Source organism: Marmota flaviventris, chromosome 17, assembly GCF_047511675.1.
Source record: "Marmota flaviventris isolate mMarFla1 chromosome 17, mMarFla1.hap1, whole genome shotgun sequence".
Lineage (NCBI taxonomy): Eukaryota > Metazoa > Chordata > Mammalia > Rodentia > Sciuridae > Marmota > Marmota flaviventris.
Window position 1 is genome coordinate 59,012,108 of NC_092514.1, and position 26,266 is coordinate 59,038,373.

Here is a 26,266-nt window from a genome sequence, read left to right on the forward strand (position 1 = left end):
CCAAGGAAAGCTTTCTTAATCCTTATCTTTCCCCTCTGCACATATCAATAACTTCTGCTGATGGACACTTAATTGAAACACTGCTAATGTTATGGTGGGGGACAGCCTGTGGGGACAGCCCAGCTGGGGCTTCTAGGATGATTTTACGGATATTCGTAATTCCTGTTCTGGTCCTCCTCAACACCTTAGGGCTTAAATCAGGAATGGGTAAAGAGACTGGAAAAATAAAACCCATTGGAAAGTGATTCTGTACTATGTGCCTGTGTTAGGGTGAAGAAAACTTAAGTTTGTCTGGTTGTCATTGATGGGCAGAGGTAGGCAAAATGACTTTTTTTAGAGGGTGGAGAGGGTACTGGGGTTTGAACCCAGGGCCTTGTGAATGCTAGGCAAGTGCTCTACCACCAAACTATGTTCCCCAGTCCCCCCTTAAAGATATTTTGAGATAGGGTTCCACTAAATTGTCCAGTCTGGCCTCAACTCTCAATTTTCCTGCCTCAGTCTCCCAAGTAGCTGAGGTTACAGGCATGGGCCACCATGCCTAGTGAAAAATGACTTTGAATGTGGGCTTTTCCTCATTTCTTCTGCCTAGACATCTCCCCATTCCCACAAGATAGATTTACACAATTACATAATCCCATTCCCTAGTTATTTGCATGGATACATTAACTCATGTTCCTTCTGATATACCCAGATTTTAGCCTAATGACTTTTTAAAAAATATTTTTTAGTTGTAGATGGACACAATAGCTTTATTATATTTATTTATTTTTATATGATGCTGAGGATTGAACCCAGTGCCTCACATGTGCGAGGCAAGACTCTGCCACTGAGCCACAACACCAGCCTTAGCCTAGTGACTTTTAAAAATGAAATGTGAAAAAGAATTTGTTGCTGTTCAGCTGTATTTTAGTTTTTTTGTTGCTGTGACCAAAATACCTGACAAGAGCAACTTGGAAGAGGAAATTTTTATTTTGGGCCCATGGTTTCAAAGGTTCAGTCTATGGTTGGCTGACTCCATTACTCTGGATCCAGTAGAGGAAGAACATCATGGCAGAAGGGTGAGATGGAGGAAATCTGCTCAGCTCATGGCAGCTAGGAAGCAGAGAGAGAGAGAGAAAGGAAGGGACCATGGACAGATACAGTCCAAGGCCACTTCCCCAGTAATCTACCTCCTCCAATCATGGCTCACTTGCCTAGGTACCACCCAGTAGGCAAATTATTAATCCATCAAATGATTAATCCACCGATAAGGTTACAACCCTCACAATCTAATCATTTTCTAAATGCCCACCTCTGAATATTGCTGTATTGGGGACCATGCTTTCAAAACAGGAGCTTTTTCTGGGAGGGGGCATTAAAGATCCAAATCACAATAAGCTGTCATTGGCTACTTCATTTTTTTTTTTAATTGGTTAGAAACGCTGTTTGGACATGAGCCCCTTCCAGGGAATTGGAAGTAGATCTGAATCAAATGACCCACTAGGAGTGCTTGCAGGGTCTTTAGTATTGTGGGGTGAATTCAGTGTTAAAGGGTACAGGTATGGTCAGGAAGATTGGGGGCAGCTTTGTGGTGGTAACCCTAAAATGCCCAGAACTTTTGCCTCTAATAAATATTTATTGAGCATTATGAACTACATATACTGACAACACTTTTTGTTAATATATAGTACATATTTCAGAATATATTTTGTATACTGAGGCTATAAATAGTAAATAGAGGCCTGGAGTGTGGTGGCCCATACCTGTAATCCCAGTGGCTCAGGAGGCTGAGGCAGGAGGATTGCAAGTTCAAAGCCAGCCTCACCAAAAGCGAGGCACTAAGCAACTCAATGAGATCCTTTGTCTAAATAAAATACAAAAATAGGGCTGGGAATGTGGCTCAATGGCTGAGATCCCCAGAGTTCAATCCGCAGTACCCCCCCCCCCCTAAAAAAATACTGTCTTTATCCTCATGAAATTCACAATTTAGTGAGGGAAGATAGTCATAAATAGGAGTCACAAATATGTGATTGCCTTTGTGCTGTGATTCAAAGGAAGGGTAGCTGATGTTAGCATATATAATAGGGGAATTGAGAACAAACTGGAGGAGGCCAAAGGGGAAGTGGGGAAGGCCATTTGGAAGGTTGCTGCAGTTAAACTGATAAAAATGATAGTTTGGGCTAGAGTGTGAGCATTGGAACTGGAAAAATGGAGTGATTTGAGGTGTTCCAAATGGCCACATTAGATTTCCCTGTTCTCTCAGGAGACAGACAGGAGCCAGGAGTACTCCTTACTTTAAACGGAAGCTGAGGGATTTCTTCTGGGATCTCTGTGTGTATGCCTTTTATTGAATTCCTACTATGTTCTAGGACTAATTGTCACAAATTCCCGAAAAACTCTGTGATCATTATCCCCATTCCACAGTTAAGTCTCAGTTTAGGCAATGTGCCCAACATCACAGAGTTAAAGTTCTGCCTGCAAAGATTAGTTTGCTTCCATACACCAAGCTACAATACAGGACTTACAAGGTTCTGACCCCATCGTTCCTTACTGAGGTCTAGTATTCAGTTTTGTAGGTACAAAGTGGGGCCCTGAAGTCTACACCCGCAGAATAGAAGCCTGAACTCCCGTTAAGAGAACGCGTCCTTCCTTTCGGAACTGAAAGCGCGAGCGTCGTTTTCTGTCGGAAGCAATAAGCAAGGGACCGGAAGTTTCGTGGCCCATCCCAGAGCCCGCCTCCCAGACCCGGGTGAGGCTGCCGCGGACTGCCCTTTCCCAAGATGGCATCGAAGATAGGTTCGAGACGATGGATGCTGCAGCTGATCATGCAGTTGGGTTCGGTGCTGCTTACACGCTGCCCCTTTTGGGGCTGCTTTAGTCAGCTCATGCTGTACGCTGAAAGGGCCGAGGCGCGCCGGTGAGCGCGCCCACGCAGCCGCCGAACGCGGTGGGGGGCGATACGGCCTGTCCTGAGAACTGGGTTGCAGTGATGTGGGAAAGAAGTTGGGGCCCAGAAGTTGGGACTCTTGGACTGGGAGGAATTGGTGCCTTGAACTTGGGAGGGGTGCTATGGTCTGGGCATCTGGCCAGATCTGATGCGGTGGTTCTAGCCACGAGAGGGGTCTTCAATTGAGGGAGCAGTGCAGCTTGGGGGAAACTCATGGGGTCTCAAGGCTCTTCCCGGTTTTATTCTGTCCTCATTGCTTCTCGGCTCGCAGGAAGCCCGACATCCCAGTGCCCTACCTGTACTTCGACATGGGGGCAGCCGTGCTGTGTGCTAGCTTCATGTCCTTCGGAGTGAAGCGGCGCTGGTTCGCGCTGGGGGCAGCACTCCAGCTGGCTATTAGCACCTACGCCGCCTACATCGGAGGCTACGTCCACTACGGGGACTGGCTGAAGGTGAGCGTATTGGCCCCAGAAGGGGGAGCTTCAGACCAATTCCCAGGGCACTTAGTGGGCTTGCATGGTGTGCTAGTCAGATGTGAATCCTGGGAGGACGGAGTCCTTAGACTTGTGTTAAAGGGCAGAAATGGAAGATCCTTAAGCGAGCACATAAACCTTCCCTTCAGTGTGTGGAAACTGAGGTCCAGAGATGGGAAAGACTTTTTACTGAGATGACATTACATGATTCTTTGGTAGGATCAGAACCCAGGTGATGTATTCTAAGAATCCTTTAAACTATTAGTTTAGTAATCCCAGATTTATACATCAACAAGGACCTTGGTGAGTATCTGGTTCAACCATCTAATTTTATGAAATGTAATTAATCTTAGTGCAGCATTTAAACCTGTAAATGTCAGAACCTATGTTGAGCACTACAGGCTTAAAGGTAAGGTTGGAAAAGGACTGATTTCGCAGAAGGGACTGTCAGTCCAATAAGGGAGGCAGATATGTGTACAGTTACAAGAGGGTGAGTTCAGCCCTTCTTCCCTCCCTCTCTTCCTTTTTCTGACTCTGTTCTATATACTGTATAGAGGAAAGAACACCGGCTGAGTCTCCAGACCTACCGGATGGGGAAAGGGGCAATGTGTGGTGTCTGAGTTCTGTCACTTACTTTCAGTAGGACTGTGGACAATTTTCTGAACCCCTTTGGGCCTCAGTTTCCACTTCTGTAAAAAGGAAATATCTATCTCTGCTGTATCTGCCAACCACTCTTAGAAATAAGAGGGATTATCAGTTGGAATCATATGTGTAGAGATGGGCAGTTCTATCCTCTGGGCAGCCAGGAAAAATGTGGTGGCTGCAGTTCCTGACTGGAGTCTCCTTGCCCTGGCCTTAGGTTCGTATGTACTCACGTACAGTTGCCATTATCGGTGGCTTTCTGGTGCTAGCCAGTGGTGCTGGGGAGCTATACCGTCGGAAACCCCGCAGCCGCTCTCTTCAGTCTACCGGCCAGGTGTTCCTGGGCATCTACCTCATCTGCGTGGTAGGTTGGGTTTCTAATGTTTGGAGGTGCCTGACTGGGAATGAAATGTGAGCCCAGGCCTGACAGAACCCAGGAAGATAGTCAGAACAAGGGCTTGCTGATGGCGTGGCTGGCAGTGGTTGCCCTGGACAGCTTCTAGGCCTCACCAGCCCTCCAGGCTTCTTAGAACTAGCTGAGAGCCCTTCTTCCAACATTAAACCCACCAGGTAGAGAAGTTGGATTGACCATTCAGTTCCAACCCTGAAAGACAGGAGAACAAGATGGGGTGGTTTTCTCTTATGGGTTCAGCTTCTAGAGGACTGGGAAAGTGGACAGAGGAGAGGTTTGATGGGATTGTAGCTAGGACTCTGCCACCTAGAGCTGATGGAGAGTACCTTGGGTAGTCAGTCATGATTCTCCTTGGTGCTAGGGGAGGCCAGTGTGGAAGAGTACATGAACAGGCCCCAGGTACTTGGCCTCATCTTAGTTGCCAGGTATCAAACCCTTGTGCAGGACTCCATGTGGGATTCCATGGTATATTCAGAGGTGGGACCCCCCAGTGTGACTGGATATATACTTCCTTCCTTCAGAAGCCCCAGGGGGCCAGGCACAGTGCTGCACACTTGTAGTCACAGTTTCTCCGGAGACTAAGACAGGAGAATCACAAGTTTGAGGCCAGCCTTAGCAACTTAGGGAGACACTGTCTCAGAAAATTTAAAAGGGCTAGTGGTGTAGCTCAGTGGCAGACTATTTGCCTAGCATATTCCATTCCCAGCACCGCAAAAAAAAAAAAAAAGAAAGCCCTTGGGGAAGAGGAAATGCAGCTTAACCTGCTGGGGCTCTGTAGTCAGAGAAGGAAACAGGTCCTACTTTCAAAGAGTCCCCATTCTGAGAGAGGACTTAGTGGCCCATTTTGCAGGGCTGATTTGCAGGTGCCATCCCATGGGTGGCCTTCCCCAGATGGGCATTCCAGCCTGTTGGAGAGTCTTAGAGGATGGTGTGTCTCCAGGCCTACTCACTGCAGCACAGCAAGGAAGACCGACTGGCATATCTGAACCATCTCCCAGGAGGGGAGCTGATGATCCAGCTGTTCTTCGTACTGTACGGCATCCTGGCCCTGGCCTTCTTGTCAGGTTACTACGTGACTCTGGCTGCTCAGATCCTGGCTATCCTGCTGCCCCCGGTCATGCTGCTCATTGATGGCAACATTGCCTACTGGCACAACATGCGACGTGTAGAGTTCTGGAACCAGATGAAACTGCTCGGCGAGAGTGTGGGCATCTTTGGGGCTGCTGTCATTCTGGCCACTGATGGCTGAGTTTGACAGCAAGAGGCTGAGTTGGGCACAGGGAGCTACTGCTTCGCTGGCCCTGTTGCTGTTTATTTATGCTTCTTGGTCTGTTTGATTTTTTGCTCCCCCCCATTTTTTTTTTTTTTTTTTTTTTTTGCATAGTTAAGAGACAGGTCTCTTTTTCGGTTCCTGGCTTGTCCTTGGGAAGGTGGGATCCCTGAACTTAATGCCTCATGGGTTTTTTTTTTTTTTTTTTTTTTTCCCTGTTTGTTGAGAGGAGAGCTGAGGCCAGCTGCTTCCTGGGTCCCCAGGAAGGGGAGAATTTTTGAGAAGGGAGTGAGGCAGGATGCAGCTGCTGAGAGTGAGTGACAGAGGAAGGAAGATGGAGACTGGGAAGTACATGAATGGGAAAATTTTTCCTTTTGAACCTGGCAGATGCAGCTAAGCTCTGTGGTGCTTTTCAGACTGTGTTGACACATATGGCTCAGGCCCTGGAGGAGCAGAAGAGTTGGCAATACAGAAGTCACACAGTTCTTAGGGCGTACTGGGGGCAGAAACAGTACCAGCTCTTTGTCATGTACCTTGAGAACCTCTGGGATATGTAGGGGTGGAGCAGGCAGCAGCCAGCTTCCCATCCCTGCTGTCTGTTTCCAGCTGTATGGTTGGCCTGGTGGGAGTAGAGTGCCCTCCCAAACACCAGACCACACAGTCCTCCAAAAATAAACACTTTATATAGACATTTGGCTTCACTTTTCTGTTTTCCTCACGGGGCACTTTGCCATTGGCTGGGATGGATTGTGAGTTTCTTGAAACACCATATCTGGTTAAGCCCAACTTTGATCCTCCCATGGTTTCCCCTGTTCTGAAAGTTCCATAGTCCTTTGACTGTCTTCAAGAATTTCAAAATCTGAGCTGGGGTATAGCTCAGTGGTAGAACACTTCCCTAGCATGTGCAAGTCCCTGAGTTTAGTCTCCAGCTCCATAAAACAGCAAAACCTCAAAATCTTTACTGTTGTTTATACTTTTGATTTCTTTCACTCTTGTAGCTTGTCTTTCCTTCCCCACTTGGGGCCAGCTCTTTTGAAGAAAACTTTAGCAAGGGCAATTAGAGGGAGTGAACTAAGGTTGTGTCCACTTCAACAAGTATTTTACATTTTCACGTGAGGAAATGGGGGCTCAGAGAAGGTAAGCAGCTTATCCCAAGCTGCGGAGCAAGTCCAGCTACAAAGCAGGATTCTAGGTTAGGTGTCTAGTACCCAAGCCCAGTATGTCTTGAGACATGTTTCTTGAGGGAAGACAGGTTTCTTTGAGGGCCTGGGTTTTGTCACCAAGAGGGGCTTTTAATTGACCATCTCCCTATTTTTCTGTGCACTTTTGGACAGAAAATAATCCTAGTATCTAGTAGGGCACCTGACATGTGCTTCAAAAAATGGTGAATGAAATGTCTGGGCTTTGGATTCCTGCCGCTCTGAGGTATGCTGATCTTGCAGAGATGACACAAGCTCCATTGGGGCTGGGGGACATATCCAAGTCTAGACTTTCAAGCCAAACCCACCCTGTGGCTTCTCTGGGCTCTTGTAGATAAAAGATGAGCCATTGATGTTTGGTCTTGCACTAGGCCCAGCCTGGAAAGGGAGCTGGGGGTGGGGGTGGGGCTCCCACAGGGGATGGAGGCTGGGGCTGCTCTTGGCCTGAAATGTCTTCTAACCTAGGGGAAAGCTGGCATCAGGTGAGGAGATGATGGCAGCATTCATCCTTGGGGCCCTCCATCTCATTGTTCCTTTACTCTATAAGTCCCCTGGTTCTCAAGTTCTTGATCCCAGAGGGTCACTGCTAATTTCCTTTCAAGTGTGAACTGACTCACAGAAGTATTTGCATTTTAATCAAGGCCTTCTGAAAAATTGTAAGACCCAAAGGAATTAGAGTGAGTGATAGAATATCAGGTGGTGTCTGTGTGTGTGAGACAGAGATTTTGGGCAAGGGAGCCTCAAAATGACACAGAGGCCTAGAAACTGGCCTATTGTTAAGGTTAGCCCCGAGTAGGGCCCTCCAAGGCACCCATGCCCCAGTCCCCAGGCTGAAAATTGAAAGCCACCTGGTTGTGTCTTCAAAACCTTAGGCTGGCCCCCCCTCCTTGTACTTGTCCCACTTTGGTGTTCCCTCTGCGCAGAGCTGGGGCTGCTTCTTCCTCTGCAAATTACTCAGCCAACAAGCCCCAACCAGCCTGTGGCTGCCTGGGGTCACCCTCAGCAGGAATGGCTTTCCGTTTACCCTGGCTATCCCAGGGCCTACAGGACCTGTGGTAAGGGTCAGCTGCCTGGGTCAGAATCTGGCTTGCAGAAGGAGTCTGGCAGCCCCTTGGCATGGTTGACCAGTTCATAGGAGTCCCGGATATCTGCTAGGCCAAACCAGAAGAAGATCCACTGCTTGTTGGAGAAGCTGCCATCACTGTGCTTGAAATACCTGGGTAGGGGGAAGGAAAAGGGAGCAGCTTTTAGGTCAAGGCTCATGCTCACTACTCACTGCGTCTGTTTTCAGGAGTCTATTAGTTGTATATTATATGCTGGATGCCCAGCTGGGACCCATTGTGTTACTTCATTCTTCCCTCAGTAGCAGCTGAGCCTGACATTTCAGGCTGTACTGTCTTTTCACAGAAAAGCAACTAAGACTCAGGGAAGTGAGCTAACTTGCTAGGGTCACACAGCTAGGAAGGTCAGAATACGAACATCCCTTCCTCTCCCCACTGCCTTGATGGTTGGTTCTTGGTGACTTTATTTACTTATTTATTTGAGACAGGGTCTTGCTAAGTTGCCCAGGCTGGCCTCGAACTTATGATCCTCTTGCTTCAGCCTCCCAAGTAGATGAGACTTGCATATGCCAGCATATCCAACTTCTTGGTCTCTACCAACTGAGCTATATCTCCAGCCCCTTAGTCACTTCTTAGTGTCCACAGAGTAGGGTAGGGAGGGATAGGGGCATAGTTGTGAAGGAAAGAGAGGAGGGGTGTTTCATTGAAGGTACTGTGGACCTGGATTAAGGAGTTTGGCAATGGGGTCTGAAAAGAGCCTCTAGAAGGGTCAGGATTTCTTGGGAGAGACAGGCTGCTGCCTGGGGGTTAGGAGGTATCACTTGCTTCAAGGGAAGCAGAGATGTGGGCCTGAGGAATGTCACTAGGGAACCCCAGGCCAGGCCATTCTCTGTGGAAGGGAAACTAGTAAAAGAAGGAAAGCTTAGTATCTTTTTCTTATGGTGCTAGGGATTGAACCCAGGGCCTTGTGCATCTGCAGCAGGCACTCTACCAACTGAGCTATATCTCCAGCCCTGGGGCGCTCAGCATCTTGATGGTGAAACCCAGTCATGGCTGGCAGAAGCAGCAGAGGGAGAGACAGGGCCTACCAGGGATTGATGGGGTTGGTGACCCTGGAGCGCCAGAACAGCATCTGCAGGTCCCGCCGCAGGCATTCCCACAGCATCTGGCCAGAACCTTGGCCTTGGCGGCTGGAGCTCACTACAAATTTGTCCAGGTACGGGGTGCCCCCAAGTACCGGCTCTAGGGTCAGAATGGCCGCAGCGTTGTACCTGGAGCAGGGGGCGGAGAGCCAGGCTGGGACCTCTCATTGATCTGAAGTTGCCCATCAACGACCCTGGTCCCTTGCCCTCTGAGGCCCGCAGGCTCACCCCTCAGAGACATAGATGGAGTGCAGCCGCGGACGCAGAGAGTCCAAGTAGTCGTCCCGGAGCTTCTTGCCAAAGCTGGCGTTGACCAAGTTCACCAGGCGCCCCTGGTCTAGGCTGTCCAGGTTGCAAACTCGCAGCATCCTCTCGGCATTCTTGAACAGGGTCCCTGAGCCTAGGGTGAGATGAAGGAAGGGGTTAGGTTGACCCAGGGCCAGGCCCACTTCTCAGTGTATGCGGCCTGCTCGGGGCTCCAGGCAGAGAGGGGACTGGTGGCACAATTACTGTCTTCGGGACACCTCCAAAGTCAAATGATTTCTGTGGTTTGCCGATTTGTCTGTTTTTCATTCAAGGAGATGCTCTTCCCAGTTTGTACCCCAAGTTTCGCACATCACTCGTAGTCCCTCCTATTACCTTTAGACCTTCTCTCCCTAAATTTTGTCCTATCCCGCCCCCAGTCCCACCTACCTGCCCAAGTCCAGCCCACCTCTCCTACACTCGGCTATTCCCCCTCGGTCACGCCCCCTCAAAATCCCGCCCATCCGATTTCTCGCATCTTAAGTCCCGCCCATCTCCCTAGTTCTACCCAAGTTCCGTTCCAGCCTGGTCCATCTTCGCCTCCCACACCTCCACCTGGTTTCAGCAGGAGCAGGAACCCATTGGTGTGGCCTCCCGCTACGACTTCCAGGCTGCTGGAGAAGCCGGACTCCTGCACACCTACAGCCAGGCCAGACCGATGCTCAACCTCCCGCCTCAGACCCACCTGCTCACCTGCCCGCCCACCGGGGACCCTCACCCTTGTTGCTGAAGAGCTCCGTGAGCAGCGTGCTGGCGGCGGTGATGACAGCCGAGGAGTGGTGGGGCAGGCGGCTGAGCACGTCCAGAATGAGCCGTATCTGTTGCCGTTCTTTGGTGCTCACCCACTCCGCGTTGGTCACCAGGTCCAGGTCCGCAGGCAGGTTCACATTACTCAGGACCTGAGTCCCCAGCAAGGGGATGAGCCATGCGCCCTTAGCCGACCACAGATGTCTTCCTTAACCCCCAGATTGCGTCATTTCCCCAAGGACCTCTTTTCTCTGACCCCTTTATTAACTTACTTCCGCCAGGGAATGCTCAGATCTGGACGCAGGAGGCCAAACTTGTTTTTTTTTTTTTTTTTTTAATAATTATGCTTTCCTATCTACCGGGCTTGAAAGTGACTGTGGCCGGTCCAGGAGGCGAGCAGGGGCCGCAAGGGTGGGGGCTCAGCTTGTCCTAGAGTCATGGGGTGGGATGGGCGTGCAAAAGGAGGAGCGCACCTTATGACTGCTGTTGCGCAGGCCGCCTGAGTTATTGAGGAAGATGATTTTGGTGGGCTGCAGCGCCTTGGCCAGCGCCGCGGTCACCTCCAGAGAATCGAGAAGCACTGAGCGGCGTGCAGCCGTCTCCCCAATGGGGCACAGGATGGGGATGCTGCTGGATTCCAGGCACCACTGCAACAGGTCCGTCTCCACCGAGACGATGCCACCATAGCTGTGGGCCAGACGTGGTGCTCAAGAGGGCCCCTCCAGCACCATCGGACTGGGGCAGGGTGGGCCAAGTAGCCTGCTCTGACGACGCCGAGGAGGGCAGGGCCGTCACTAACCTGGCATGGGGGGCTGGCTCTGCAGCACTCAGCACTGACCCGCCGCCAAAAAAAGGCACTGCAGTGGCTGCGTTGTGCCTCAGCTCATCCACCAGCACCTTGCAGCTCTGAGCAAGCTGTGCTTTGGCCTCCCAGAATGAAAGACAGCCCGAGGGCGCTGTGGGGGCCGGCAGCCCCAGAACCACCAGTGGCTTCATGTCCATGCGCTGCAGAAAGGCCAGGGCGAAGGCCAGGCTGGATACGCCCCGCGGGCACTTGAGCACCTCCTCATCCACCTGCGGGCACAAATAGGCGGTCAATGCGAGCCACTTTGGCCCTGAACCGCCTGATCTTTACAGCGAGGACCTTAGGTCCTCTCATGACCACCTGCTCAGGAGTTGACAGGCCCCACTTCTGGTCACTGGAGCCCACCTGCTCCGCCCTTTGCCCGTTGGGTCTTGCCGCTCCCTTATCTCACACTGCAGTTCCTCCCACCGCTCCTCCCAGTAACCTTGGACTCTGGGACACCTTGGGGGGAGGGGTGATGCAAGCAACTCCACCCTCTGAACCCCTAACTGCGTCCATGGTGGGGGACCTTCTTCAGGCATCGCATCTGAGGGTTAGGTTCCCCAGGTTTCGACCTCAGGTTGCAAGGGAAGCTTCTGGAGCAGCGCGAGACCTCGCCCATTCCCGGCACCCGTCAGCACTCGCCGTGCCCTTTCTCAGTTCCGCTGTCCAGTCCACAGCTTGTCCTGCTGTGCCTGACAGTCGCTACACCACCCCTATCCCTTCTCGGTGACAAGGCTCCGCTCACCTCGATGACGGCGAAGGGCTTGTCTGTGGAGTAGTGACAGCTCTGGAACTGGGTGAGCCAGTGGCGCGCCTCCCCGGGGCTAGCCCCACACTGGTTCAGGAAGGCCTGGATGTCCCGCTGCACCAGAGAACGGCCAGCCGGGGGCGCGGGGGTTTCGGGCGGCGCCGGAGGCGGCGTCCACAACGGCTCGGTTGTAGTGGGCGACGGGACGCGGTCCTCAGCGCCCTCGGCCTCCTCCGGCTGGGATTGGGCACGTGCCCGCGCGGTGCTGAGCCGGCGTCCCGGGCTGGCACCCCCAGCGGCCCGCCGCCGTGCGCTACCACTCAGTCTCCGTGCGCCCCCAGTGCCCAGAGGGCCGTGCAACTTCCCGCCGGTAGCAGCGGTCCGCAGGGTAGCTGCCACCCGCGCTGTCGCCATGACGAGAACCAACCCCGCTCGTCCCCCACCGGTGTCGATCAGTCCTTAGCGCTCGGCACAGTGGGGAAGGGGAGCTCTTAACTTGTCGCTGGGCGGGGCTGGACCTGGCCGGGGCGGATCCGGACCTGGGCCACAGCTTGAGGAAGGTCAGTTCATGGGTTAGGGGGCGGAGCCGCCAGCATCTCCCGCCCTTAGAGGGGACGGTACTCGCTGGCGAGGTACACCAGGCCCTGATAAAAGGCGGTGGAGCTCTTTAAAGTGCGGCCAAGTTCGGTTCCAGGAAGGGCTTACGGACCCAAGGGTGGCTGTAGGAGTCAGCGGGGTCCTCGATGGTTAAAGGGGACTCTGACTAAAGCGAGAAAGGAGAGCAGGTGGTCATTAGCGCAGAAGGGACTGGAAGGAGGGGTCGGGAAGAGTCGAGGGAGGTGGAGTCAGCCTCGCTCCAGGGTGTGAATGCAATCTCCTGTGGTCTGAGCTCACGTGGGGTTACTAGGGTTTGTGACCTCCAGCCACTAGGAATCACCCTGAGGAAACTGCCCCATCCCCAGAGCACCCCTTCCTAATATTAAGGCTTTTCCTTAAACCATTTAAACTTAAAATCTGTTCATAATAGAACTGTAACTAGAAGGCCAATATTCCTTTCCAGATACAGAAGGAAGCCTTAAGAGTAAAGTCATATCGCGGTGATGCACACCTGGAATCCCAGATATTCTGCAGGTTGACGCAGGAGGATTGTAAATTTGAAGTTAGCCTCAGCAATTTAGGGAGGCCCCCAACAATTTAACAAGAGCTTGTCTTAAACAACAACAAAAACAAAACAAAAACAAAAAAGGACTGTGGGTGTGGTTCTGTAGTTAAGCACCATTGGGTTCAATCCCCATTACCAATAAATAAACAAGCAAACAAATAAATAAAACAAAGAGAGACTAAAACAATGTCATTAAATTCCAGCTGGATAGTGTAGCCTACTGTCTTGGAACATGGAAGGTTAGCAAGTGCCAGGTATTAACCACACCTGGCACCATGTGAGGACTTCACACACAGCAACGGGCACTTCCCAAATTGTAACTCATTTAATCCTCACAATGACTTCAGGACATATATGGTTATTATCCTCACTTTACAGATGAAGAAATTGAGGCATAGAAATAAGTGAGAGCTACGGTCACTCTGCTCACAAGCAGGGTTGTCTTTGAAGCAAAGTTTTTCTATTCAGATCCAGGCTCTTAAGCAAGATTTGGAATGAATTTGAAAGACTTGAACACTGTCAGGGGATATGGTTCTGTGTTACTTAACTGGGTTCATATGCTGCCTGAACACACCTCCCTGCCCTTTAAGTTGTTCGTGTCCTACACGTGTCCTACACTGGGTGGATGCCATCCAGTCTAGTCTTCTGTTACAGAGGAGGAATGAGACTGTCTTTTGTAGAGGGCAAGTTACTTGGCCAAGGTCACCCAGCTTGTCAGCATCCTGGCTAGACTCTAGATATGTTAAGTTCCCATCTCTGCTCTTGTCTTCCTTAGGGTGGTTTTGTGCTCTCTAGGCTGAGACTCAAGACTCTTGGGGCACCACCTAAATTGGGAACGGTGGCCGGGGCTGCTTCCCTCCTGAGTGTTCCGGAGGATGCAGGGCTGGGGATGTAGATCAGTAGTAGTAAAGTCTATGTTGCGCATCTGCAAAGCCCTGGTTCCATCCCCAGCACCCTGCTATCCCCGCAAAAAATAAATAAATAAGTAAAAATAAATGAAATTCAAAGGATGCAGTGTGAGGATACTGACCCTCTTCCTGGAAACTCCCCCCATTAACACAACCACACACACTGTCCCAGGCAGGAGACTAAGTGTGTGGGGGTGAACCTGACTTTCTGACCTCATCATCAACTTTTCCATTTTCCTACTCAGAAATCTGGGTTTCTAGTTAAGGAGTAAAGCAGTGGTTCGGAGGATCTGCACTTATCCCCTGGAGACCACCTTCACAGCTTTCTTTCTCTTCCATCTTTCTGCCACCACCCCCCCCACACCCCTCCCACATACATTCCCAGAGCTTCTCAGAGCAGGTGGGCCTAGCCCCTGGGGCATAATAATTTTCCTCCTCACCCTCAGAGACTCCAATCTCAAATATGCTTCCCCTTCCGTGTTCTCCATCTAAGCTGTTAATCAGAACACCCCTCTCCCTTCAGAATTCTTCCTCCTGTGTCCCTCTGTCTTTTTTGTCATAGATTGAGCTCCCTGGGGTCAGGGGTGCTGTCTGCCTTCTTAGATTGGGGGCTTCCTGTTGAAGCACCCAACTCTAAACAACTCAGAAGTTTCTGGCTGCATTAGCCCCATTTCCCCTGAGTCTGTAGGGCACACATGAGCTAAGAAGCTGCTTTCGGCTCCTTTGGGCTTCATCCCAAAGGGCTGTGTCCCCAGGCAGCCAATGGGACCCAGGTGTACCCCTAGTGAATGATTAACTCCAAGCCCATCGACCCTGGGGCCACTGTGTCCCCATAGCCTCTTCCTGAGGATAGGCCAGCTCTGCCTGGGGGACTGGCCCTGCTTTCTGGAGACAGGTGTGATGCATGGGGTCTGAGCCCACCCCTCCAACCTGAAGACCTAGGGACCATTACTGCTCTGGGGCTCCAGGTTAATATTCTTTTTGCCTTTTTATTTTTATTTTTTTGTGGTGTTGGGGATTGAACCCAGGGCCTTCTGCATGTGAGGCAAACACTTGACCAGCCCCCCGCTTTTTTGCCCTTTTATGACTGGTGGTGTTTCACTTCATAGAGTGGAGCCTGTTGTCAACATGCCCAAATCAGACTCCTAGTTTCTCCTAAGGTCTTGGGTCTTGAGGATTCTGGGAGCAGGGACCCAACCTTGCAACTCTCCAAACACCTCCCCAACAAGCTCTTCTGCCCTGAACACAGGGACTGATTTGAAGGCCCAAGGTCACAATTTGGCATAGGTGGGCATGGAGGTGACAGGAATCTGGGCAGGATGAGGAGCCAGGGCTGACATTGGACAGTTCCACATCACAGCACCCAAAGGAGACACACTGCGGACACGTGGAGACCAGGAATACAGAGCCTCACTCACACCATCTATAGTCACACAGGCACACATTTATATACACTTAGATGCACCTGTAGACACACAGAGATAGTTGAAGACACAGCCTTGTCACCTGGTTGAACTTGAAATGTACCACCACAAACCCTTGATTCTGCCAGGTGAAGCTGCTCATTCTCTTTTCCTTCCTTCTCTCTAACACCTGGCGCCTCCCTCAGCTCTCTGCTTCACTGGGGAAAAAACGGGAAGCTCTTAGAAAAAAACTTGCCCAGTCACCAATGCCTGCACCCACGTCTCTGCACTCCACCTGTGAGTATAGCAGAACAGCCCACCTGACCAGAAAGCCAGCTTCTTGCTGGGCATGGTGGTGCACGCCAGTATCCCAGAGGCTTAGGAGGCTGAAGCAGGAGGATGGTGAGTTCAAAGCCAGCCTCAGCAACTTGGTGAGGACCTAAGCAACTTAGCAAGACCCTGTCTCAAAGTAAAAAATAAAAATGGCTGGGGATATGGCTCAGTGGTTAAGCACCCCTGGGTTCATTCCCCATACAAAAAACCCTGACTTCCTACTCTACTCCCTGGCCAAGTAACTACTCCCTATTTCCTTGTGCCTTTTAGCATTAAAACTCCTGGAAATAGTGAACAAACTTGCCACCTCTAGTTCTTTCTTAGATCTGATCCCCTCAGGATGTCACCTTCTCCCTCTTCTGTTCTCCTCAAGGTCACTGGTGACCACCTTGCCCTTCTCAGCACCTTTGGCTCCCTCCCACCTTCGCTACACTCTTCTCACCTGGCCTCCCTGACCCCTGGCCTCCTACCTGGCAGCTGGGCTGCTTCTCCCCCTGTTCCTTTCCTTACTGATCTCACACTGGCTCGGGGCCTCTCTACTTTTTGTCTCCCAGATCCTACTTAGTCTCCAGACTTAAAGGCCACCTCTGAGTCGATGACTCCTGCCTTTTACATTTCAGCCCACACCTTTTTTTCTGAACTCCATATTTGTGTCTCTAACTACCTATGGATCTGGAACAGACCTGTGATAGACACCTCATGTTCCGTGTCTCTAAAGCAGCTCTCTATCCCCCATCCTGTGGCTGGCTAGGTCTGCTTTACTCATATCTTCCCTGTCTCCCTGTTTGCTCTTAACTCAGGCCCCAGAACGTGTGGTCCTCCATGATTCTTCTCTGTCTTTCCTACCCCACACTCAAATTTGAATATATTTTACCCATAAAATACATCCAGTGCCCAGCTGCTGCCTACCTCCTCCAGGCTGCCACCCTGGAGGAGGAAGCAATGGTCTGCCTGCTCCCATTCCCATTCTTTTTTTTGTTGTTGTTGTTGTTTTTTGTTTTTGGGTACTGGAGATTGAACTCAGGGTGCTTAATCATTGAGCCACAACCCCAGTCCTCGGCCACATTTGTTTCTTTTTAATATTTATTTTTTAGTTATAAGTAGACACAATATTTTTATTTTTATGTGGTGCTAAGGATGGAACCCAGTTCCTCACGCATGCTAGGCGAGTGCTCTACCTCTGAGTCACAACCCCAGCCCCCTTGGCCACATTTCTTGATGGGAGATGCAAGGTCTCCTTGGAGAAGGGCATGTGAGGTGGGAGGTATTGTTACAGCTATCTGTGGAAAGCACAGTTTACCTAGCACGATTGTTTATAGTCTGTCTGTCCTCTCCCTGGATCCCACTAGAATACAGGAGGAATTCATAAGGGCAGACATCTCTGTCCTGCCCATTGGTCTATCCCAAACTTCTAACATTAGTGTCTGGCATGTAAGAGCTGCTCAACAAATATTTATTGAGTGAATTAATAAATGAAGAGAAACAGAAATGAGTGTAACCCGACTACACTTTTCGATCCTCCTGCCTCAGCCTCTCAAGTAGCTGGGATTATAGGTGTGTCCCACTGTGCCCAGCTTGAAATATTTTTATTTATTTTATTTTTGGGGGATATTTTAAAACATAACACAAAGGAAAGAAAGTCTGGCTCTGTGGTTTGTGGGGTGGGTGGAATCTGCACTGGTGGGGTTGACCCTAGGACTTCCCTCTCCATCTGTAATCCCAGCAGTTCAGGAGGGGTCTGGATGTCAGACAGTGGGGACTGTTACACTATCTTTCTACTTTTTTTTTTTTAGATGAATACAATAACTAACTTTGTTTTATTTATTTATTTTTACGTGGTGCTGAGGATCAAACCCAGTGCCTCACATATGGTAGGCAAGTGCTCTACCACTGAGCTACAACTTTAGCCCTATCTTTCTACTTTTACGTATGTTTGAACATTTTCAAAATAAAAAAGATTTAATGAGTTCCTATATGCGCAATAAGTGTTAGTTTTTTTCTTTCAGGTATAACTTTACTCCATGAAATAAGTATGTGAAGTACTAAATACTTCGTAAATACATAGTGCAAAGTCCAGGAAGAAGCTCCTGGGTTTATGGATTTAAAAATTTTAGCCAGGCGCTCTGGCACTCACCTGTAATCCCAGAGGCTCAGGAGGCTGAGATAGAAGGATCGCAAGTTCAAAGCCAGCCTCAGCAACTTAGGCCTTAAGCAACTTAGTGAGACCCTGTCTCTAAATAAAATATTTTAAAAGGGCTGCGGACATGCTCAGTGGTTAAGCACCCTTGGGCTCAATCAATCCCCAGTACCAAAAAAAGAAAAAAGAATTTCAGTTCCAAGTGTCCATGAGCCCCTTGTCCAGCAGGGGGCTCCCTACTCTGCCTTTTCCTCTGGCTGCTGCTCTTGGGTTTGCTGGGAAGAGATTATCAACTGTGTAAGAGAGACCCTTCAGACAGTAGCATCTGAGACAGACCTTCTGTTTGAGATGATTGTGGGGGAGGGGGAGAAGAAGGAAGGGAGAAATAAAAAGATGAAAGGGTAGAGGGGAAGGAGGAGACAATTTGCCCATAACCCAATAATCTGAAAAGTTTCACCTCAGTTTCCAGTCTCTGGGGATTTGGAGTACTTAGGAATATCTGCTATCTAAAACATAATAATTATAAACTCACCCCAGGCACTGTTTTAAGCATGCATTAACTTATTTAATTCCATGAAGTTGGTTTTACTATTATTACAGAGTTTTAGAAGGCTTTTAGAAATATGGAGGTGAGGCTCTTTCAGGGCACAGATGGAGTTTGCAGGCAGACTCCTGGGAAAGGGGCTTGGAGGTCAGGGTAGCTTTGGTAGCTGGAGAGGTCCTGCAGAGGGGATGGACAAAGGTTCCAAGTATACACCCCTAGTGTGTCCTGGCTGTGGTCATGGGGTTCCAGGAGGGGCTATAGAAATAGGAGCCTACAGTGGAAGAGAGGCAGGAGGGAGTCAAAAGAAGGAGGTCTCTTGGGAATCACCCAGAATCTATATGGGTGGGAACATTTTAAGAAGGAAGTGGCAGCCCATAGTATAAATGCCTCTGGGACTGAGAAGAGGCCATTGGCTTCACTCATCTGTGACCTTTTTTTTTTTTTTTTGGTACCAACAATTGAACCCAGGGCGGTTAAATACTGAGCCACATCCCCAGCTTATTTTTATATTTTATTTAGAGACAGGGTCTCACTGAGTTGCTTAGGGCCTTGCTAAATTGCTGAGGCTGGCTTTGAACTAATGATCCTTCCTGCCTCAGCCTCCCACGCTGCTGGGATTACAGGTGTGCACTGCCATGCCCAGCTCATCTGTGACTTTTGATGGAGTGTAGGAGGTAGCATGGGGAAGCTCAATGGCAGGGGGTGTGGTAAGGGCCTGGGATGAGATCACAGAAACTGTAGCTTGAGAAGGAAGCAAAAATCTTGATACTGGGGTCAGGGAGGGGCCATGGCATGGTGTGGGGGCTGATTAGAAATGCAGAATCCAGGGCCCACCTTGGCCTACTGAAGCAGAGATAAGAGCTGATTCCTAGATTCCCGGAGATCTAGGGGATCTAAGCAGAGGTGGCAGGACAGAGGAAGATGAAGATTCTGGGGTGCAGCTGGTGAATGAGTGGCGCTGTGTAAATGCTCATGGCTGTGTGGGGCTGGGGGGATGTGTGGGACTCCTGGTTAAAGTGGTGTAGTGCCCAGGTGTTATATCCATGTCCCATGGCTGAAATCTCCCTGAGAGGTGTCTGGCTCTGTTTTCCAAGGAGAGAAGAGTGTGCAGAGGTGTCTCTTGTCTCTCTCTCTCTCTCTCTCTGTGTGTGTGTGTGTGTGTGTGTGTGTATGTGTATTACTGTCAACTAATGGAAATTTCATAAAATTCATTATAATATGAATGTCCCAAGGTGAAAATAATATGTGAGGAGGGGACTGTAGGGTATCAAGATTCAGGAACATGTCCTTAGGATGAATATTCAGCCTCCTGGACTAGGTTTTTGGCTCAGGTCCACACCGGCAAACTCTCACGCCCTATTGACACGGACTCCAGTTTGCTCCGCAGGTTGTAATTACACATAGTTTCCACGAGGGGCGATGCCGGACGCTATAAATCCCAGACTGGCCGCCTCGCCTCTGGGATCTTCGAAGTAAAGCGACCATGGGGGGACGGGGACAAGTGGGAACCCGGTCCAGGAGGGGGATCTACTGGGGTCGACTCCTGGTTCCCTCGTAGCTTACAACCACTTCACCGGGTCCTGGCTACCCCCGCCCCAGCAAATATCCTCCCCAGGCCACCCGCTCTCGCTGGCCCCAGCCCCCCCAGCCCCTGGTCCTGTCTCTGATCCCCATAGCCCAACCCTCATCCATGAAAACAGCCCAAGGGGGAGTCGGCGGCAAAGGCCTTGGGAGGAGTGGAAAGTTTTATTCGGGGCCAGAAGTCCTCCCCAGGCTCTGAGCCAGCGAGGAGGGGGACAGGCATCCTCTGCTGGGACACGTGGGTGGAAGCCCGCTGTGTGCCATGCAGCGTGCTGGGCGAGTGGGCCCCGGGCCACGGTACGGTCCTTGCCTGGATCTTGGGTTTGAATCCACCTCATTTCCTGGCTCGCACTGTAGGCTCCCGCGGTAGGGATCCCCATTCCCTTCCTCTTAGGAAGAGGGAAGCTTCCCTCTGCATCTTGCCGGGTGCTGCGGGGGTGGGCCAGGGGAAGGAGGAGGGGAACCGCAAAACCCAAGGAGGCCAGTGGTGGGACGGAGGTTAAGGAGACCTTGGGAGCCAAAAGCAAGCATTTGCAGAAGGTGCTGTCTGATTCCATCTGGGTGCTTGAGAGATAAGAACAGATCTTGGGCAGAGAAACCAGGCGCCAGTAGTCGCGGTGGCCCACGCCTGTGGGGAGGCTGGGGATGTGGCTCAGGTGTAGGGCACACGTGGGTTCAATCCCCAATACTGGAAAATTTTTTTTATTTTAATACAATTAAAAACAATACTACAAATAAAGGTCTATTAACAACTAAAAAAAAACCAAAAAACAAAACAATGCTACATAGCCTGGGAGTGTAGCTCTGTGCTCAGTGCTAAAGTTCATGCTTAGCGTGCACAAGGCTCTGCCTTCTGTGTCCAGCACTGAAAAAAAAATGTATATTTATTTATTCATATATATATATTCTTCTAAAAATAGCAATCTTTGTCTTTTCCCACATTTTTATTTGCGCATTATAGTGGTTTATACTGTTGGGATTTGTTGTATATTCGTACATGTGCACAATACACAATATAACAATATAATTTGGCCAATATCACTCCCCAGAGTTTCTCCCCTCCCTCTCCATCTCTCATCCCTTTCCTCTACTGATCTTCCTTTGAGATCCGAGATCCGCCCCCACCTTTCTTTTCCTTTTTCCTCTATAGCTTCTGCATATGAGAGAAAACATGTGATTCTTAACCTTCTGATTTTGACTTATTTTGCTTAACATAATGGTCTCTAGTTTCATCCATTTTCCTACAAATGACATAATTTCATTTTTCTTTATTTCTGAACAAAACTCCATTGTGTATAAAGTTTTGGTTTTTCAATAAATAAAAATACCAGTTTAACCAAAAAAGACAACAGATAGTCACTAAAAAGCAAAAAAAAAAAAAAAAAAAAAAAAGAGCCGGATTCAATCCTAGCTGTAATCCTAGCTGCTCAGGAGGCTGAGACAGGAGGATCTCTACTTCAAAGCCAGCCTCAGCAATGGGGAGGCACTACGCAACTCAGTAAGACTCTGTCTCTAAATAAAATACAAAATAGAGCTGGGGATGTGGCTCAGTGGTTGAGTGTCCCTGAATTCAACCCCCTGGGACCAAAAATAAAATGTTATTGGGTTCTACTTGGTGTAAATATTCTATTGGTTAAATATTTTGTGTGCTGGACATGGAGAGTATAAGAACAATAAAATGTGAGGTTTCCCATGGTCCATGGGGATTGAACTGTTAAACCAACAAACACAGCACAGTTTAATCTCTGCTTTCAAAAGGGACTAAGCAGCTGGTATGCTTGGGAGCACTCAGGGGACAGCCAACCCAGAGTGGATGGCGGAAGGCCGGGTGGTCAGGTGGTCCTTGGGTAGCTAAATCGAGGACTAATTAGGAGAGAGGTGGTCCCATCTGTAACTTCCGCTTCGTTTTTATGATGTGCACGCCCTCTGAACGCTTCTATGGACAAGGTTGTTGACTTCCTCTGTGATTTCTTCCAGGGCTTTTACACTCATAAAGAGCTCTTCCTGCAAGAGGACTAGTAATTCTATTTCTTCCTGCCTTGCCATGGTTCAATTTATTTCCACATTTAACTGTTTGGTTTACCTGGAAACACAGAAACATGGGTTGATTGGTGGGAGGACAAGGGACACCATGGGAGGATGAAGAGGCAGGGACAGGAGGTTGGGCAGCTGGAGGCACTCTGTCCATCTTCATTCTGCAGCCCTCCTTCCTGACAAGTGGCTGTGGGGTTCCCACTGCTCACTCTTTCCCCTGTGATTGTTTTAGGTGGTGGGTGTGTGGGGGGGGTTGAAGTTCTGAGTGATTGGAGGGGATGATCCAGTTAGACCAGGTTGGTGTTAGATAAAGTATGAGGGATGCAGAGCAGACTGCTGTAAGAACTTCCACCATGGGATTTAAATGGGATGGGATGAGGGAAAATGTGCCATGTCCCCGCACCCATTCCCTGCAACCCTAGCTGTTGCTCTATCCCAGATCCCACTTTCTCCCTCTTTATAAATACTTTACTTTATCTGTTCACTTGCTTGCACAGGGCTTTGTCCCAACTAGACTCTAAGCTCTTGGGGGGCACATGTCTGAGCTGTGACTGGCACAGAAGTAAAGGGAAGGAATGGCCTCTTCATGCCAGCTCCCAGGAGTGCCAGCGTATGGGAGTCCATTAGAGGCTGCCATTTTGAGCTGTCTGCCCCAATCCCGCAGGCAGATGACTGGATGGGGGACTGAGGATCTAGAACATCCAATGTGGGCCAAGCCCTTGTGGTCTGTTCTCTGTGCCTACATTCCCTTGGCGACAAGGAAGCTAAGGGATGGTAGTCTCTAAGACACAGATACCCTGTGTAGCTGGAGCCTGGGCCTGGGACTGGGATGGGGACAGGCACAGGGGTTGGGTCTATTGTCTGGGCCTGAGAAACCAGGCCAGGGGAGGTAGGGCCTGAGTCTTGGCGGTGGCTGTTCTGATGAAGTTCCTGTCTCAGGGGCTCAGCAACGTTCATTACAGCCAGGAGGAGAGGTAATTAAGGCAGAAAGGGAGGCAGGGAAGGAGGTGAGCTTTTCTCAAGAGGCCCTGAGTGCAATTAGTCAGGGCAAGGAGGAGACAGCCCTGCCCAGTCTGAGAATAATGGTTATAGAGACATGGCTTCAGGGCATGGTCCCCCACACCTGTGCTGACTTCCAGAGAAGGGGTGGACACAGGGGCTGAGGGATATGCTGGAATCTGGCTTCATTGGGTAGCCCCCCAGCAGCCTGGCTTCATAAGGCCAGGCCTGGACTGGCTTGGGCTTGGGTTCTGGAGCTGCTCTTTATTGTGGGGCCCTCTGAGTCACATTCCTTATCAGAGAAATGGGGCTAATGACAGCAATGTGCCTGGCATGCAGCATACAGGTGTAGAGCTGGGATCCAAAAGATAGTTTGTGGCAGTGGGGCCTGAGAATCCACATGCAAGCAGGTGAATGGGCAGAGAGCAAGGACATGCAGGCCATCCTAACTGTGGCCCCGTTCTGAGTCCTGGAGCAGACATTGCAGCCTCGGGTAAGGGTTAAATAAACTTTTTTTTTTCCCCCTCTATTATCTATGGTCCTTCCAAAGACCTTGCAAGTTTTCCCATTTACAGATGAGGAAACTGAGGCCCAGAGAGGTAACTTGGCCTGCTGAATATCAGTGTGTGGGGGAGCTGGGACTCTGGTTCAGGCCTGTCTGGTGCATGGCAGGCAAATAATTCTTTCCTGTATGCTGTAAGGTCACACAACTTCAGGTGCACAGGGCACAGGAAACTATGGGACCCAGGCCTGGGGTGAACCATGGAGAGGAATGGACACCAGACCCTTCTCTTTGGGTCAAGGGGGTGCCCCTACTCTGTGGCTAACCCTGGAAACTCCTGGATGTCCGCTCTTCCCCTGCCTCCTAGGCTTTGGGCCTGGCTTCTGCACTCTGTCCTTCCTCACCCCTTCATTCATGGCCTGAGAACAGAGGTGGTTAGGAGAGGGCACTGAATGGGCTTTGGCATTGGGATGGGGCCAGGGTGGTGAGAGATACTGAGCGTAGTCCTGATGCCTTACAACAAAGTGCCAAGGGAGGGGGCAGGGCATGGTGGACAGAAGAGAGCCCAGAAGAGAAGGAAGGTGGGAGAGCAGGGGTGGCAGAAGTCTGGACCCCCACAGAGAGCAGGTGGAGTCCCCTACTCTTAAACAAATTTCAAGAACAAGATATTTCTGGGCCTGGGCTTAAGTGCCAATAAGAGAGAGGAAACCATATCTATGGATTACACATTTTGGGTTCTCATTTCTTTTGTTTAATTTTACCTTTTGCATTAAAAATTTTTAATTTATTATTATTATTATTTTCTTACAGTACCAGATATTGAACCCAGAGCCTTGCCCAGACTAGTCAAGTGCTCTAGTACTGAGCTGCACCCACCTGCTGGGAGCCATTAGCCAAGTAGGTATGACAATTTCCTTGCCAGCGTACCCCATGTTGCTTAGTGGAAGGACTCGTGGAAATAGGACATTTTGCAGTGACATTGCAGTTAGGTGACCTTGCTCAAGGACCAGGGCGGATCCGGGATTAGGGTGTTCCCGGTTTAGGGCGTTCCAGGTTTAAGATTATTCCTGCTGGGAATAGGGCGTATCCTGCTGCCTGAGTTCCCCTTGAGTTCTCACGGGATTCAGACAGTATTTTTTGAGAGATAGAAGCCCAGTGGAGGTGGATTTGGGCAGAGAACGTGGATTTCCCCAGAATGTGTTTGTAGACGGCTGGTGTGAGTTCGGGAATAAAGAATTGCTGTTTGAATCTACAAGCTGTGTGGTGGCTCGTGATTTTGTGCCCAGCCAGAGTGCGGCATTTGTGCCCAGCCAGACTGCAGCACCCACCGGCCTGAGAAACAGTTTGGATCATAAAAGTAATAAATGTTCATTGTGAAATGTATAAAAACTAAAGAAAATATAAGGGAAAAAATCTGTAATCTCACACCAAAAGATCATCACTCCTAACATTTCTCTATATAAAATACTTCCTACAGAGTTTCCTATGTGTAGTCATGTAGTTCCTCTATATACACATATAGCTTTTACAAAGTAGAATTTATTCTATACTGTTTTTGTACTCTGCTTTCTCCTCATGTAAACATAGTTTAAATATTTCCATGTCATTTAACATTTTTTAAAATTTTTTAGTTGTTGATGGATCTTTACTTTATTTGTATGTGGTGCTGAGAATCAACCCAGTGCCTCATGCATGCTAGGCAAGCACGCTACCACTGAGCCACAACCCCAGCCCCTCATTTAACATTTTTCTAAAACTTAATTTTTCATGACTCCATTAAAATATTATATTCTTTATATGCATTCTAATTTATTTGTTGAATCTTTTGGAAATTTGTGTTGTTTTCCTGTGTGTGTGTGTGTGTGTGTGTGTGTGTGTGTGAGAGAGAGAGAGAGAGAGGGAGAATTGTTGTAATAGAGGGCTGGGGATATAGCTCAGTTGGTAGAGTGCTTGCCTCACATTCACCAGGCCCAGTAACACACACACACACACACACACACACACACAGAGTTGTGGGGCTGGGGATATGGCTCAGTTGGTAGGGTGCTTGCCTTGCATGAACAAGTCCCTGGGTTCAATCCCCAGCACCACACACACACACACACACACACACACACACACACAAAGTTGTAATTAAAAAATAGTTACTCTTTGTTTTAATTTCTATTTCTTCTCCTTCTGACCGCCCCTCCTCTTCCTCCTCCTTCTTCCTATAGTGCTAAAGATTAAACTCAGAGGTGCTCTGCCACTGAGCTATATCCCCACCTCTCTCTCTCTCTCTCTCTCTCTCTCTCTCTCTCTTTTTGGTACCCAGGGCACTTAACCACTGAACCACATCTCCAGCCCTTTTTATTTTTTTAATTTTGAGATAGGGCCTCACTAGGTTGCTTACAGCCTCACTAAGTTGCTGAGGCTGGCTTGGCTTCAAACCTGTGGTCCTCCTACTTCAGCCTCCTGAGCCACTGGGATTGCAGATGGGTGCCACAGTGCCCAGCTCCCAGCACTTTTTATTTTTTTTATTTTGAGATAGAGTCTTGCTAAGTTGCTGGGGCTGGCCTGGAATTTTTCATCCTCCTGCCTCAGCCTTCTGGGTAGCTGGGATTACAAATGTGCACCACCCGGCTTAGCTTTAATTGGTATTTCTTTGATTAATAGTGATATTGAATAAATACTTTTTACACTAATCATTTGTGTATTGTCCTTGCTCTTTTTTTTTTTAATGGTGGTCTCAAACATTTTCTTTTCTTCTTCTTCTCCTTTTTTTTTTTTTTTTTAATTTTGTGTGTGTGTCTAGTGGGGTCCTGGGTATTGAACCCAGAGACTCACACAGGCTAGGTAAGTACTCCGCCACTGAGCTTCATCTCCCGTCCTTTTAATTTTGAGACACAGTTTC

At 49.4% G+C, this 26,266-nt stretch overlaps 2 protein-coding genes across 4 annotated transcripts; one reads left to right on the forward strand and one right to left on the reverse strand.

Annotated features, from left to right (window-relative positions):
• Positions 1 to 1,949: 1,949 nt before the first annotated feature.
• On the forward strand, positions 1,950 to 6,414 carry Tmem101 (transmembrane protein 101). Of its 3 annotated transcripts, none has more exons than XM_027947149.3 (4): positions 1,950 to 2,896; positions 3,198 to 3,378; positions 4,259 to 4,405; positions 5,394 to 6,414. In XM_027947149.3, the coding sequence occupies exons 1-4, from the start codon at positions 2,760 to 2,762 to the stop codon at positions 5,700 to 5,702; spliced, it is 774 nt and encodes a 257-aa protein (XP_027802950.1). In that variant the 5' UTR covers positions 1,950 to 2,759; the 3' UTR covers positions 5,703 to 6,414. The 3 variants fall into 3 exon arrangements, with proteins under 3 accessions (XP_027802950.1, XP_027802951.1, XP_027802952.1); XM_027947150.3 differs by having other exon boundaries at positions 1,950 to 2,809; XM_027947151.3 differs by having other exon boundaries at positions 1,956 to 2,775.
• On the reverse strand, positions 6,388 to 12,271 carry Nags (N-acetylglutamate synthase). The gene is made up of 7 exons (XM_027947118.2): positions 11,768 to 12,271; positions 10,975 to 11,249; positions 10,649 to 10,862; positions 10,147 to 10,327; positions 9,354 to 9,525; positions 9,072 to 9,254; positions 6,388 to 8,138 (listed from the first exon to the last, which is right to left on the reverse strand). Exons 1-7 carry the CDS (start codon positions 12,182 to 12,184, stop codon positions 7,985 to 7,987), a joined length of 1,596 nt encoding a protein of 531 aa, XP_027802919.1. The 5' UTR covers positions 12,185 to 12,271; the 3' UTR covers positions 6,388 to 7,984.
• Between the last annotated feature and the right edge of the window lie 13,995 nt (positions 12,272 to 26,266).

Coding starts and splice junctions, on each gene's coding strand:
- Nags (XM_027947118.2), bottom strand. CDS start 12,184: ATGGCGACAGCGCGGGTGGCAGCTACCCTGCGGACCGCTGCTACCGGC. Junction 10,863..10,974: donor GAGCCAGCCCCCCATGCCAG/GTTAGTGACGGC, acceptor TCTGGCCCACAG/CTATGGTGGCATCGTCTCGG. Junction 10,328..10,648: donor TGCGCAACAGCAGTCATAAG/GTGCGCTCCTCC, acceptor CTGGGGACTCAG/GTCCTGAGTAATGTGAACCT.
- Tmem101 (XM_027947149.3), top strand. CDS start 2,760: ATGGCATCGAAGATAGGTTCGAGACGATGGATGCTGCAGCTGATCATG. Junction 2,897..3,197: donor GAAAGGGCCGAGGCGCGCCG/GTGAGCGCGCCC, acceptor CTCGGCTCGCAG/GAAGCCCGACATCCCAGTGC. Junction 4,406..5,393: donor GCATCTACCTCATCTGCGTG/GTAGGTTGGGTT, acceptor GTGTGTCTCCAG/GCCTACTCACTGCAGCACAG.